The sequence below is a fragment of the Acartia tonsa genome, chromosome 14 (genome assembly GCF_053477335.1).
Source record: "Acartia tonsa isolate MP-2025a chromosome 14, ASM5347733v1, whole genome shotgun sequence".
Classification (NCBI taxonomy): Eukaryota; Metazoa; Arthropoda; class Copepoda; order Calanoida; family Acartiidae; genus Acartia; species Acartia tonsa.
In genome coordinates this window covers 5,616,287-5,632,294 of record NC_137273.1, presented here as the reverse complement: position 1 = coordinate 5,632,294, position 16,008 = coordinate 5,616,287, and the positions used below count along the sequence as shown (strand labels likewise).

At 29.3% G+C, this 16,008-nt stretch overlaps 1 protein-coding gene across 31 annotated transcripts in view; it reads right to left on the bottom strand.

Annotated features, from left to right (window-relative positions):
* The window catches only part of brp (ELKS/RAB6-interacting/CAST family member bruchpilot), a 144,722-nt gene that overhangs the window by 87,840 nt on the left and 40,874 nt on the right, over positions 1-16,008 (bottom strand). For 14 of the 31 annotated variants that reach the window (XM_080148283.1, XM_080148266.1, XM_080148271.1 and 11 more), the window contains 8 exons: positions 15,439-15,516; positions 14,573-14,614; positions 11,579-11,632; positions 10,825-10,919; positions 9,599-9,667; positions 6,268-6,358; positions 5,568-5,636; positions 857-969 (listed from right to left, as the gene is read on the bottom strand). In XM_080148283.1, the coding sequence (XP_080004409.1) occupies positions 857-969; positions 5,568-5,636; positions 6,268-6,358; positions 9,599-9,667; positions 10,825-10,919; positions 11,579-11,632; positions 14,573-14,614; positions 15,439-15,516 (611 nt within the window). The remainder of the gene's footprint in view (positions 1-856; positions 970-5,567; positions 5,637-6,267; positions 6,359-9,598; positions 9,668-10,824; positions 10,920-11,578; positions 11,633-14,572; positions 14,615-15,438; positions 15,517-16,008) is intronic. The other 17 variants (XM_080148277.1, XM_080148289.1, XM_080148286.1 and 14 more) reach the window with 7 other exon arrangements.

Below are 16,008 nucleotides of genomic sequence, written 5' to 3'. Positions count from 1 at the left end.
AGCTAAGGAGTAGATAGTATCTTCAATAGCATCCGAGTTGCTATATTATACTTTAAACTAAAAAGGAAAATGCACTAACGTTTACACACTTTTAAAATCCGATATTTTCTCTCTTGGGAATACTTTACTCGACACAAAAATAAGGAACAAAAAATAATATCTTTAATGGTCTTAAGAAATTAAAATCACAGACTTGAGTATAGGTAATCTTCTTTTCAGCTAGAAATAATAAATTTTGTACCCTATGACTAACAATAGGCATTTGTACTATAAGTCATATTCTCAAAATAATGCTTTTATATTAGTTCAGCGCTAGATTTTTTTGAAATATATTAACTTTAACTTTAAGCTTTAACAAAAGGGATATAGTTTTCCCTTTTCCCAACTTTTTACTTATTTCCTATTTTCTAATCTTGTCTTTTTCTTGTAGTAAAATAAAGCCTTTCTTTTAAAGTAGTTTATTTAATACTTTAATTTGAAAATTTCCAACACATACAAAAAACGTTTGATGTACGTATGTAAGTCTGTCTTTATATTCGTGTTGCTCAATAACTTTTACACTTACTTAAGAATTCCTCTTTATGAGCTTTTCGGGTTTTAAGCTATTTTACGGATGCTCGATCAGGGAACAGTAAAAACATTTCTTTTTAATTAATATTACTCATAAAAAATGTCGTTACATTTACTTACTGGTGCTGTTTTGGGCGTCTGAATTATCTTTAAGGACGGTGGTAATCCCTATTAGAGTAACATACGACCTTTTTCTCCACACCATTAACAATCTACCAAGATAGAATTCCTCATTTAGTGTTAATTAATTTATCATTGATCTACGAATTCCTTATTCCCTGGTTACCTGCTTAGGGCGGTCTGTATCTTATCAAATTCTTCCTGGATATTTTCATTTTCTGACTGGGTGTTCTCCAGCTTGGCTCGCAGGCGGTAGATTTCTCCTTGGGATTTCTCAACCTAGATAGATAGATAGTTAGATAGATAATTAGATAGCTAGACAGATAATTAGATAGCTAGACAGATAATTAGATAGCTATACAGATAGATAGATATGTAGACAGATAGAAAGTTAGATAGATTTCAAAGAATTTGTAATGTTAAAATATTTCTCTTGTTCAAAACAAAATGAAAGTTTTTAAAAAGGTTCTTATATTTCACAGAGTCAAATGCTCTTGTAAAATCTAGGAAAAAATAAAATAACTACTAAGAAAAGTAAACTTGATGTTTTTCCTTATATTTTCTGTAGGTTCTTTTTACATAACTAATTTATTTTTAACAATACATATCAATGACTGAAAAAGAGTTCGCTAATCGCTTGACTAATTATTTTACTGGGAAGCCTTTGTATGTAGTTTAGTCACATGTTTCTTTTTATATAATTCGTTAGGGGGTAGGTCAATCAACCTCCACGCTTCCCAGTATATAGATTATGGATAGCTTCTATCAAATTAGACAATTTTTTATCTACTTCTACAATAATCTAAAAGCCAATCTTCAATCAAGAGCTGTCACTAATAAAATGTTAATGTTTCCTTATGAAATAATCTTCAAAGCTTCAATTTTATGAAGGTGGTGATCCCTGTTTTTGTCTGTTTAAGAATAATATGCCGTGTTTCTATCTCTGGTCTAAGAAAAGTGTGTTTGAGTGCCCTCGTGAATAGTTCTCATTTGTGTCCGCAGTTTCCCAAAAACTTGTAGTGGACAGGTATTTGTGGTCTTTATTTTGAAAATTATTGTCAAAACTTATTGCTTTCAATGGAAGTTTTGATCTTAATGATTTATATCGACTATGTAAGATGACTTATGAAAATATTTTTTTAACAATTTTTTATTGATATCATAAATTCAACAACTTTGAACAGGTAAGAAATGTTACCTAAAGAAATAGGGCCTCGTAGGGTTGCTTAGAGTTTTCAAACAATAGACAACAAAAGGGGGGGGGGAGGGGTCCATTGAGACAAAAGAGTGATGATACTCATTTGTCTGGCCCAAAATAATAATTAGTACTTTTTTCTTTGTGGGAAAGGGATATGATATCTAAAGAAAACCAATGAACGTTCTTTTCAATTACTAGTTAAAATAACAGTTTTGCTCTAACATAAGACTATTTCAATAATGTCATATCTTTGGTTTGTCAGTAATTTAATATATTGCCATATTGTATGGTCAACATATTGCTTAGAAACTTCTAAAAAATATTCTAGGGCTAGAATTAAAAAAAGAAAACAAATATATTTAGGAAGAATAGCCCTCTCTGTGTTTTTCTTCTATATGTCTTGCCCTCTCTTGCCTATATATGAATTACAAGTTATAGACCAATCAGAATCGGAATTATCTTTCTAAATTATTCTAATTCTAGTAATTGTTTTCTTTTATGCTTAACTTCTCAGTTTAATTATATTCAAATAATATCTGATAAATAAAAACATAATTCTAATTTACACATTTCTATTTATGGTACTAGCTGCTGCACCCCTAGCATATAGGGGTTCTGTATGCAAAGGTACAGGGAAGCTTGGAATTATAGCCTAAAACCTCCAGAATCTATATGTGAAGTTTCCCTGAAACAGAAAACCTAAGAATTACAAAATAGTATTTCTTCAAGTTATGATTCAATCCCCGCAACAAACTTTAATAGATTGTAACCTAAAACCCAAAACTTAATTTTTTATCCCTTTACATTTCAATTTCATATTTCAAAAATAGAATAAGTATACTGTAGCGGATTGTTCTATCACTATTAACTCTATTAACAGTCGGACATTGGTTCTTCTAATTAATATAAATAAGGACAAAGCAGTGTTCATTTTTTAAACCATAAAATATTTATTAAAAATAATTCTACTGTTTTTTTGCACATTAATTTTAAAAAAAACTGTTATAGGAATCATCATGCTAAGTTTTAAATTGATAGGACAATTATAAGATGTCAAAAATGAACAAAAAAAACTAACCGTGTCGGACGGACGGACCACCCCTAATTATTGAAGAGAATGGCATTTTTCAAAAAGGCTCTTTTGCTAAAAATATCATTTTTTTCGGTATTGAGAAAATACCAAAGGCATAACAATGTATGTATGTATGTATGTATAATGTACAACACATACATACATAACACATATTGCAGTAATTGTACAGATGAATATATTTTTTTAATACTTGGAAAAAACTAATTCAATATGGCTTAGAAACTGATTTATATCCGCTGGTTAAGAACCTGTACTGAAAAAATCATGTATTGTATCGTATTATAGATAAAATTTTTTACTAATAATAAGTAATAAAAAGTAAATATAAGGGGAATGTCATTGCTTAAGAACAGACGCATTAATGCCTATTTAGCCCTTTTTGCACATAACAATGTAAATTTTTTGTAGGATGTTGGACATTAGCGCACCAAAAATAGCGTGTTTGCTTCTAAAAATCAGAAGAAAAGAAATGTTGTAAAAATAGTAAGAATATAAATATCATTTATCATCTGAATCACAAAGTGATTTTTTTCAAGACCCTACAGCCGCCGTAAAAAAATTATTAACCTCATATTATTATAAAAAAAAAAAAATTGCTTCGCCCCTAATATCCAGTTACTTTCTATTCTAAAGGGATCAGGCCATTAAGGTTTTAAAAATAGCCAAAAACAATCCTAATAATTTATAATTAGAATAGCTGAAACACATCCGAGAAGCTTTGAGATGGTTCCCGCCCAGAAATTTTTACTCAATTAGCGGAATGAACGGACAAAAAAACTTACTACGTTATATAATACTAGCGGTTACGCCCCTAGAGGCCTCTAGGGGCACTTGAGGAGGGGAGAGTCGAATTTGATAACCCAATTTCATATTTCAGATTTTAAAAGAAAAAGTAAAAAAAGATTGAGGGTGGAACTTTTTTTTGGGAAAGGAGGGGTTGCCCCCACCCATTTAAAAAAAAAAATTTTTGGGGGGGGGGTAATTTTTTTCTAGAGGCGATTTCTCTTGGGAGGGTGGTGGTAAAAAATAGTTATAAACATTCCAGGGACCTATGAGAAGCTACCCGGTTAAGGAGAGCCCGATCGGTTCAGCGGTTAGCGAGATCCTTCGGTACACACAAACAGACATCCTGTTACTTTATTAAGGATAAAAGCTGTTTAACGGCTGTGGGGCCATGATTTTTTTCTTATTGTTTGCACAACTATTAATCTCTCGGCTAACAGAGAGAACAGGAGAAAGGGTAAGAGAATTTTTAAGCAAAATTAATAATTGTCTAACTCCCGCGTTCATCAAAATTATCCCTTCCTCGCTAAATAACATAAACCTACTCTTTCAAATCATAGAATTTGTATGAAATTATTTACTTTCCATTACTTCAGTTCGATTTCTTTTACCAAGACTCCCTAAGTTTTACTTCTGTAAATGTAAAAAAAAACAAGTTTTAATAAACTTATTTTTTTCTTCAAAGATCGGGTACTTCTATCCCTGAAGTATGCAGGCCAAGGGTGCATATAATGGTTTTTATTACAAATATTTATTCATTTTTGGTAGATTTTCTTTTTTTTATATTTATCATAGTATGAAGATAATTTTTGTATTTCTTATTTTGGGGTTAGAATAGTATTCTAGCTGGTAGTTTATAGGCTATTTATCTAAAATACAAAGAATGATGTCTGTCCGTCCGTCTTTCTGTCCGTCCCTTAAGAACTGAACCGATTTGATTCTACTCTTCAGGCAATACACCTACTGGTTCTGTGGTGGTTTTAGGCTATTTTCTTATATAACCCCCCCCCCCCCCAAAAAAAAAAAATCCCCCCCATATTATTTTGTTTTGCTTTTTAAATGTGATGGTTGCAGCACCATAGGTACTTACTTTTTTATAACCTCTTGGGGCAAAGCCCCTAGAGGCTAGGGGCGAAGCCGCTAGTAGATATACAAAGTATAGATGATAGAACCTTTTTTGAACTAAGTGCAGAAACAATCTCACACCATTATTGATTTTTTATTTAAGTCAGCTATAAACAGAGCTGGATCTTTAAATCATTTTAGTGGTGAGCCAGATCAGGGTGAGCCGAATTTCAGCCAATCACAGCGCGGCATTTCATAAAATGCTGTGCTCTCATTGGTGGAAAATTGGCTTACCCCGATCTGGCTCACCACTAAAATGATTTAAAGATCCAGCTCAGGTGAAGTTCTTTGGAAAAGGCTTTGCTTGAGTAAATTATATGTTATCGTTATTACGCAATTGAATTATTTGTGACTAACTAAAATAAAAACAAGAATCTGCAAATATATAAAATTATTTTTGTACGCATTATTATGACTGGTTGATCATCTAGGGTAATAAATCTATTCAACAAAGTCACTGGTTTGAATATAAAAGAGGTTATAATTGTACAAAATTTCCCTTTTCTTTTACTATATAATTACTACAATTAAGCTGAAGTAATATAATTAAGTCGTATAACAACAAGGAAACATATTAGGAGGTAGTAAAAAAAATTTAAAGTGAAACTTTTCTATAATTAGGATCGGTTCATCCGTCTAATGTCTAGAACTGTTAGATAGCTCTTTTTGTTAATTTACCTTTTCTTGCATTTGTTCTTGTTCCACTTGTGAGCGTTCGTAATCAGATTGGTTTAGTCGTAGTTCAGCCTAGAAGATAATTGTTTTCAAAAAAGACGGTTTGTGGTCCATATGCGATATGAGGCGTTTTTATCATGTCAAAAGGTCGTCCTTCCATCTTTCGTTTGTAAAAATACAATAGGGGTAGACATGATTTTTGTCGCCTGTTATTCAAGAATTGTACATATATTCTTCAATTCACTCTGTTCGTCTGTTACGTTTTGTACAAATTTCAATACTATGAGAGAAATGATAATATCACAGTTTATATTAAAGATATATGTCACAAATTACAAATATTTTCATGGAACTTGTAAATAAATATTGTTATCTTGTTATGGTCCTAGGACAAATGCAGGAGTGACAAACGTCAGAGTAGACAAACGTCTCAGTAGACACTTTACCCAACCTAACCTATTCTAAACCATCTTTTAGGGTTTTTAAATGTTTAACCCCTGCGGGGGGGCTAATAGGTATATTTACATCTTAACCTAACCTGTATAAAAATACTTAATTAACTTAATATTTAAGACACTTCTGCATTTGTTCACTCAGAAATTTGTCACTCTTGCGTTTGTCATTGAACCTCCACTCCGCTCCTTATGGTTATGATTATCTCTTTTCACCTTTACGATTATTTTTAACAAGAACAAAGTTATACCTGGGCGCGTCGTAGTTCGTTCTGGGCCTTTTCCAATTTATCCTGTAGTTCCGCGTTCTCAACAGCTCGATCGATACCCAAGGCACGGAATCTAAATAATTCTGTTGTTAACGCTCATTTTCTTGGCTGCATTAAATCAAAATATCTATAATTAAAATTATTTAGAATACGAAGTCTTCTGCATAACCCTATCTATAATACAAAGTAGCTTGATGTCTGTCCGTCCGTCTGAAGCTCAAGATCTCGGTAACCACTGAACCGATCGGATTCTACTCTTCAGGGAATATACCTACTGGTCCTGTGGTGGTTTTAGGCTATTTTCTTGGGGGTGGGACACCCCCAACCCTTCCAAAAACAAAAAAATGCCTCCCCCATTTTTTTTTTAGGAGATATCCTTGGTCCTTCCTATCTTTTTCTATGAATTTCACCTCAACTTTTTTTTATCATCTCTTGGGGCAAAGCCCCTAGAGGCTAGGGGCAAAGCCGCTAGTAATTTAAAATAAATAATTTAATATAAGAGGCGGAGTAGTTTTTCGTTTGATTGTTTATTGCAACGCATCCCCCTTATTTTAAATTTACTTAATAGACAATGGGGGAGGGTTATAAGTGATATAAATGATCAATCGCCTTTTAAAGGTATTGTTTTACATTTTTAATTCATTAATGATGTTTTAAGACTAAAAATCAAACTCTTACCAGTCTTATTAAATATTTTATTCAAATATTTAAGTCTTGTGTTTTAAGTATCTTATTTATTTCTTCTTACCATTATCATAATTTTCAGCTTGCTAATATACCTAAATGCTTTCATATTAAAATATTTTTAATAAAAGTAATTTTATTTTATTAGGTTATGATGCGGTCTTAACCAAGTTATTCACTAAGACCTAATTTATGTGAGCAACAAAATATGTTCTTATGGTACAACAGTGATTCTTGGAAATTATCATATGTGTTGTAATGCACATAGAGAGGGGATATTTGGCTGTTTAGTACTTTAGTCCCTAATGTTTTATAATAGCATTTTCTTATATGTTGGCTTAACAATTTTGGGGACTCTTTTCGAAATTTGATTGTTTGGTCAATTAAGTTGAGTGTCCAATCGTTTTAACCACGAATTGTAATCTGAATGAGGGGTTATTTTGTGTACATCATTGGGGATGTACATCAAATCAATGGCCTTATACCTTTAGATCCCTGGTTGTAATGTTTAAAAAAACTTGCTCAGATAACTTCTTTGTTTTGTTTTGTTTTTACATTTTGCTATTATTATAAATATAAAAATTTTCTTTGCTGATTTTCATTAAATCCAATCTATACACTATTCATACACTTAATTCATATGCAAATATACCACTGCAAATCATAATATGTTTACTTTAAAGGAAATATAGTCAAGAGAAACAAACATATCAGGAAAAGAGGAATTAAGTTTAGAATTACTTAAATCAGATGGTCATAAAAATTTGAAATGATTAAAATATTTTTTATTAACCAAAATTTGTAGGTTATGGTGTTAAATACATCATTTTTAGTATTCAGCAATCATTAGAAAGCTTGGATTCTTTTTATTAATGATATATTAAATGATAGACAGAATTAATGTGAGTATATGAGTGGAAACTAATGATTTTTTATTAATATATCTTTTTAAAAATATTTTTTTTACTTAATGTTATATTTATTGCTCAATTTGCACTTTTATTTTATTAAGGTATGAGAATTTTTATGAAGTTTTTGACATGAGCCTAAAAAATTAATAAGTAATTGATTGATTTACTATTTGTCACTTGTTTTTATTGATTAAAACTTTTCTTTAAATGCATTTTGTTTTTTTTATTTATTATAAATTTTCTTGTTGTTTATAGTGTTGAAAAATATGAAATTTTACATCGTAAACAAGTAAAGTTTATGTGATAAATGTTTGGTAAACATTTTAAAGCTTTTGTGTAGAACCAAGGATAACAATAGATTATTATTTTCCATAGTTTATACACAAATTAGGTTTCATAGTTTGTTTGCATTTTGTAATTTTAATTTTATAATTTAGTGAACAAAATACTTTGACCATGATTTAAATTTAGATTGTGTCTGTCTGACATAATCTCATCCTCATTTTCTATTTTCAATTTTATGCTTAAAACTGATAGAAAATAGAAAAGCATAAAAGATGAGTCCTGAAATTTGTTAAAAATTTGATTTTCTAATCAGAAAAACAGATTGACAATTTCCATGGAGATTACGAAAAGCAGTTAAACTTTTTAGTATTTTTTTATCAATATTATAGATATATTTTGCATATATATGATATATATTGTTAATATTGAAATTATATTTTTTAAAACTCAATTTATTTGAATTCCTCTGGGAACTCTTAAAAGAATGCATTCACAAAGCTGACTATGCCAGATAGTTTACAAATAACACATCCAGTGTTATGGAACTGGGAAAAGATTCTTGGAACATTAAAATTCTGTCAGCCACATCAATAAAACTTCAGAGAAATATTGCAACTCACTGCAGTTTGTAGATATCAGGGCTTAGTCATTCCAATGCAAATTCAATTGATTTTTATTTTCCATGTAATTTCCTTTTACAACAAGTTTAGTTTGACATTCCTACTTTCTCATTTACTTTGGTAATATTCATTGAAATTATAGAGGTGATAAAAATTTCTTTAATTAAAGTAAACTTATGATAAATTTTTGTTGGTACTATTTTGAGCAAGGTGTAACATTAGTAATGTCCCTATAGACCCTATGCAATAACAAATTTGCACAAACTTGTGCATGCACCAAGCAAATTTTCACAACAAACTTAAATTAAGGTATAAACATTAAAGAAAATTTATTATTTTTTCCGATATTACTAAATTACCTCTCACACTGGGATAGTGTACTTTATATAATTGAAAAACTTTCTATTATAAGTCACAACAAGTACTTTAAAACACTGAGGTTAAGAGTTTTAAACATCTAAATTGTCTATGGAATAGGGCTCAGAAAATTTTAAAAATACAGTATTTTTCTGTTTTCAAATAAAGGTTGTTGTAATTTAAGCAATTTTTATTTGTAACCTTTATATGAAAATATTTTACAGTATTAACCAAAGTAACAAGGGTTTAAAAACTGAAATTCATATAAGAAAACTCAAATACTGTAAGGTATAAGTTAATTGATTTAGAAGTCATCGGATAAAGAACTGTTCATTCATCAATATAATTTTTATATATCTTACCTGTTATGAACATAAAAAACACACACAACATTACATTGAAATATCCGCCATTTTTATTTTGAATATCGTCTTTGTAGTGTGTACACACTCTCACCTGTCTAGCTGGGGAGAGGGTTGCCTCTGGTAGCCAATGTCACGTGACCTCTCAAGCTCCATGTGCAACCTAGTACAGAGTGGGCACAATTGTAAATGAAGAAAAAAGAACAGAACAAAATGGAGGAGAGTGTGTGTTTTGTAATAAGAAATCAATACAAACAAGATTTGCTGGGGTGTAAGTTTTTATGTGACATATACAGTCAAACAATTTTTTAACTCGAGAAACCTTACACCATCCTCCGAATCACAAGATAAGATATTGTGCAAGATAACAGTCACTTAAAATTTGATTAAATTATAACAATGATTGTTTATTACAAAACACACCAACAAAATATTAATTTATTGATTTGAAGATTAATCAATTGTTTTAAGTATGTTCTCATTCTTATTAATATTTTGAGAATCTTCAAAATCAATTTAGGATTCTGTCTATTATTAAATCAAATACTTTATTGATATTAAAAGAGAGAAAAAATACATTATTTTCAAATTAGAAGTATATTATTTGGGGTAGGTATACAATATTCATATCAAGTTAAAATTATTAATAATCAGGATTTTAAACATTAATATAATATCAAAATAAAATTACCTGTTAAATTTTATCTTATACTTTTTCACAAAGAAAAATTTAAATAATTTAAAATTCCATGATCATAAAAGATCAAGAAAAAAATGTAAAAGTTTGTATGAAAAATTACTCAAATAAAGTTCTTGTAAGATTTTTCTATAATCTTACAATTTACATTATTAATACTGTATTTTGGGTATATAATATAGAATATGGATAGAAAAGATACACAAATTATGTGCATAATAAGTCTACATGCGACTATGTAATAGATATATTATAAATCTTTTTAAAACCTACAAATTTAAGTAAAAAGTTCCTTTTAATATGAAAATTTAATTTTTCCCCAAATTAAATTAAAAATTCTTTATCATTAAAACGTAAATGTATACTAATTTATAAAAGACAGAAAAGTCTATTTTTTTACATCCAGTTACAGTAAACACTGGTCATTGTTCAAAGACAGAAAATTTACACTTTAACTTAAGTTTTCCCATTGGTACAAGATTTGTGGCAAATAAAATTTTGTTCATGATTAGAAATCATTTTTTTTAATGTAAAGTATAAATAAACTGTCGTTGACAAAAATTAACATAAAATAAAGGTTTACCTGATATTTACATCAACACGGACTTAAAATCTTTGCTAACCTGTCGTTTTCTTGTCGTAGTCGGTCAATTTCCAGTTCGTACTTGGTCATCTTCTGTCTGTTATCCGTGTAGTCATTGTACTTCATACTCTGGTCCTACAAATACATCCAATAGTTTCAAGGGATCAGGAAGCAATCAATTAAAATTCTAGATAAAATTAACAAAACCTCTCCGGGTGATATTAAAATAATACATTGCAATTGTTTATATTTAGGACAAATTCCTGCATTTGATATTACTTTTAAAATTCAAGAATATCTTTTTTGCTCAACCATGGAAATTTGTTCTTAAAGCAATAATTCAGACAATAGAAGCAAAGTTTTAAAGCAAGGAGAAATCTTACTGCCAATCTTTTTATGCTTTAATATGGTTTAAGAATCCTCACATAAAATCAGATGCTTATCTTAAATTGTAACTACTTAAATCCGAATTTTGTTGCACCTATTTGAACAGACATACAAACACATAAAAGTTACATAATAGCTGTACTGCAAATAAGTTTGTGACAAATAATTTCTGTTTCAAATATTAAAATGTTTAGTAACATAGCTACTCTATAATCAATCTATTTATTCTCCTTACATCCGTTTCATTTAGTGTACTTTAATGATTAATTTTTTGGCCCTGATTTTTTCAAGCAAGAATCTTTAATTTTTCTATTAGGCTGGCGAATATTAGAATAAATCATGGTTTTTAACATAAATACATGCTGCGCTACTTGTGTATGTTATAATCCTTGTATAAAATGACATACATATGAGGTCACCTGAGATTTATCCAACTCTGCTCGTACCTTTCCAAGCTCAGACTAAAATAAATATTTATTATTAAAACTGTAGGGATCCTAAGGGATAAGACAATGGACGATAAATTAAAAGTTTAAAGATAATGATCCATCCATTTTCTAAAAAATTGTTTTTAACAAATCCTATATGCATATTACTGTTGTAAAAAGTATTTTCATAAGATGTTTAATATTTATTACTTATCATAATTAATTATACATACAACTACTTTTCTAAAATACATGATTACGTTATGAGTTGGGTATATATTATATCGGAAGAAAAACTTTTTAACTCCAAATATATACTACAAGTGAAAAAGCCATTAATGCATATTTTGATACCGGAAAATGGAAAGCAAAATTGTTTTTCTCTGGATAATATTTCTTTCTCTAAATGATACTAATTAATTTGAAAATAAACAACATACTTTAACACTATAATATACAAATATACAATTTATTTTCCAATAAGTACTTAATGCCGGGGGCGTGCATAGTTATTCAATAGGTGAGGGAGGGGGGCGACACAGTTTCTTCGTAATATAAATTTGGAGAGTATTTAAAGTGCATAATTAAATTTTATTGGCAGAGGGGTGGGGGTGTACAACATTTAGAAAAATCTCCAACTGAAATTTTGGAAGGGTGTGTATAAACCCTCCAAACCCCTCTTCCGCACGTCCCTGCTTTATACACTAACTGTTCAATACTAATATATACAGAAGTATGTAATACTGTAAAAAAAAAATTAATATTACAATTTTTATTACAATTCTATTTAAGGAAGCTAAAGTAATAAAAATGACACTTATAAATAATAAATATAGCTTAAACAAAACTATAAGAAAATTTTCAAATAATCTTATATATATTCGACCAATAAAGGTACTAAGAAAGAGAGGGAATGTCTGATTGAGCCAATAGGAGAATCGCATCGGAATTTACATTGGATCTCATTGGTTGAAATTATGTACACATTTTCCTACGAAGGCATGTTTTTTTTCATTTCATACATACATAAAAGTCAGCTGTTAACAGTATATTTTCTTAGTAGAAAGCTTTGCGGAATCAGAATTAATTGCCCAAAAATTTCGTTTACAATTTGAAAGCTTGAAACAAAGTTGGATTCTTAAAAAAAAAGTTAGGCTGGCAACTCGCTGGTGAGGCAAAATTATTTTTGTGAAAAATCCTCCAAAATCGAATAAAAAAATTTACAAAAGTGAAATAAAATCTTAAGAGGGTTATTAACATATGATTTTGTTTAATTTTTGTAGATTTTTAATGTGCTTTTGGATGATTTTTCACAAAAATAATTTTGCCTCACTATCGAATAGCGAGTCTATCATTTTTTAAGAATCCACATCAGCTTGATTCGAAAGTAAACAATACTTTTGTCTGCTAGGAATGTTCTCTCTTAGATTTGACGAAAAAAGGGTTCAGAATATTCTTCTACTCTTCTATTTCTATTATTCGACCATTGAAGGCCCATCACTCCCCTTCTTCCTCTTTTGCTTTTTCTTGAAAAGATATTCCTAAATATTGTAATATTTTTTTACAGTATATAAGCAAGCATGGTATAGATATATTTCTTTTGGTAAGACATGTCCAATAATTGAGAAGACATATATTTGATTATCGTAATTATATTTCACGTACATAAATACTCAATATAGACCAACACATATATATATAGCCGCATTTTTATTTATTTAACAGTTAATAAAATTAGTCCTATGAATACAATATAAATGGATGTACAATATACGTGGATATTATGACAGGAGAAAAATTGTCGTCAATTTAGGTTGCAATTTCCCCTTGCTTTAATTGGTCGGGCCGTTTATCCAGTAGGAGGGGAGGGAATGGGGTAAAGAAGGGGGATGGGGAGATCGTTGTTCTAGCCCGCTACATAGTTCAATTTATTATAGAACATGAAAATCTGGTGTAAGATCCAAGTAATAATATATCTATTACAATATATAGATACTAGCGGCTTCGTCCCTAGCCTCTAGGGGCTTTGCCCCAAGAGATTTGATCAAACCAATTTTTCGTATTTTAGATTTAAAAGAAAATAATAAAAAAATTTAAGGGGGGGGGGAAATTTTTTTTTTTTTTTGGGGGGAGGGGGAAGTTAATATATAATATTAATATATTAATTTTAGTTTTTAAAAGAAAAAAAAAAAATTTTTTGGGGGGGTATTTTTAATTTTGGGGGTGTTGGGGGTGTCCCACCCCCCAAGAAAATAGTTATAAACCTTCCCGAGACCTATGAGAAGCTACCCTGTAAAGGAGAACCCGATCGGTTCAGCGGTTAGCGAGATCCTTCGCTACAAACAAACAAACAGACAGACATCGTTCTACTTTGTATTATAGATATTGATATAGATAATAGATTTTTTCATTTTAAAAAGCATCAAATGAAAAAATAAGTAATTTAAGTAACAACATTATAGTAATTAGAAATAAATATTTATTATCTAATTACGTGAATTAAATAATATACAATCTTGCTATTGCTCTACTACTTATGGACAAAACTATCCTAGGTATAATGCAATTAATTAACTACTAACAATACTTAATTAAAATTAAATTTAAGTCAATTTACGTGCTTACTAATTTATATTACAGTCTGGCTTCGAAACCGATTAATATCCGTTGGAATATAACCGGTTCTAAGCCATACTGTAGAATCATGTTTAGCATTATATTACACACAATTTTTTACGAATATTGAAATAAAAATTAATACCAATTTTGTTATCCCGGGCTTCTGGCACTACGAGGCTGACAAATCAGGTCTTAATCTTATAATATTTCATTTTAATATCCGCGGAGAGATGTCTATAACACGATGCGATGATTGGCTATAATTCCTTAACACGTTACGAACTACAGTGACAATGTAATGTTAAATTAATGTTAGTTTGATTTAAGCCAAGCATTTGACTCTGAACTGTCTACCTGTGAATGTTGAAGTTTGTTTTCTAACTTGTCTGTCTCATTCTAAATGGAGTACTTGAATGTATGTCTGTGTGTCTTTATGTTACTTAAGATCGCTAAAACAGTTTAGAAGAGACTTTCTGTTGAACCTTGGCAGATTTTCGGCCAGTTTTCAGGTAATTCGAAAAAAATCCGCAAATATTTTAAATTATTGAAAGTATTCAGAGCATACGTTTATATAATATATATGATTTATAAAAATAATTACAATAATATTTTCGTAAAAACATCATTAGAATAAAAATAACATATTTAACATAATTTATTTTTGTATAAGTTGGTTAAATATACTTACGAAATTAAATAAATACATAAACGTATATTTTTTATCTAATCTTTTAATGTTTTATGATACAGTATAATATATATTAGAAAATAAAGCTTCTTTTTGATCATAAATTCACATTAAAGGTTTTGTTTTCTGCGCAGTTTTTTTAAGTAAACTAATATTACAATTGTATATTTTTAAATTTACTTAAAAAATACATATAATTTTTAAATTAAGTATAATAAAATAAAGTTGAAAGCAAATCAAAATATCATATTTACAATGTAAATTATTTAATTTGATAATGAATAAAACTATAAATAATAGTTATTTCTCGCATCGTATTATAAACGGCTTTCCGTGGATATAGAATGTACAATTATGAGATTAAAACTAGTTTTTTAGCCCCGAGGTGCCGAAGGCACCGGCTAAAAAAACTGGTTTTATAATTGTACATTTTTATATTCGTCGAAAGCTGGATATAATACGATGCTAGGCATAGTTTTTTCGTATGGATGAGAACCGGATTCGAATGAATACGAGAAAAAAATTTCCTAACCTGAGAAAATTCCAGTTTTGCCTCAATCTTATCCTTTTCTGCGTAGCTTCTATCCAAACGGACCTGCAGTTTGTCAACCTAAAAATAAAAATTACATTAAGAATGTTAGGCCATGCAACTTTGGGCTTATTTCCTCCTTATTTTATTTTCCATTTTAATATTGCTTATTCTAGATAGAATCATGATAGTTGATTTTAAAACCTGTCCCAAAGATCACTGAAATTTCTTCTGAACAAATAATTTTAGGGTATTTGTTTTTGTCTTTTTTTATATCCTATTAAATAAAATAGTATGTTTTTTTGTCTGATTGTACTTGTTTAATAGAATATAAAATCAAACAATGCTTTATTAAACCACTCTAAAATTTCATTAAAAAATCTATTAAAAGATATTTAAAGTTTAGATCATAACTAATTAGTAAAAGTTTTTTGACAACGCGAATCCATTACTAATTCAATGGAGTTTTTACAGTTCGCAGAAAATAATTAAAGTAATTCGTATAAAAAAAAACACATATCCTTTGCGCGTTTTTATTAATCGTGCAATATTTACGAATTTTTCAGATTTATT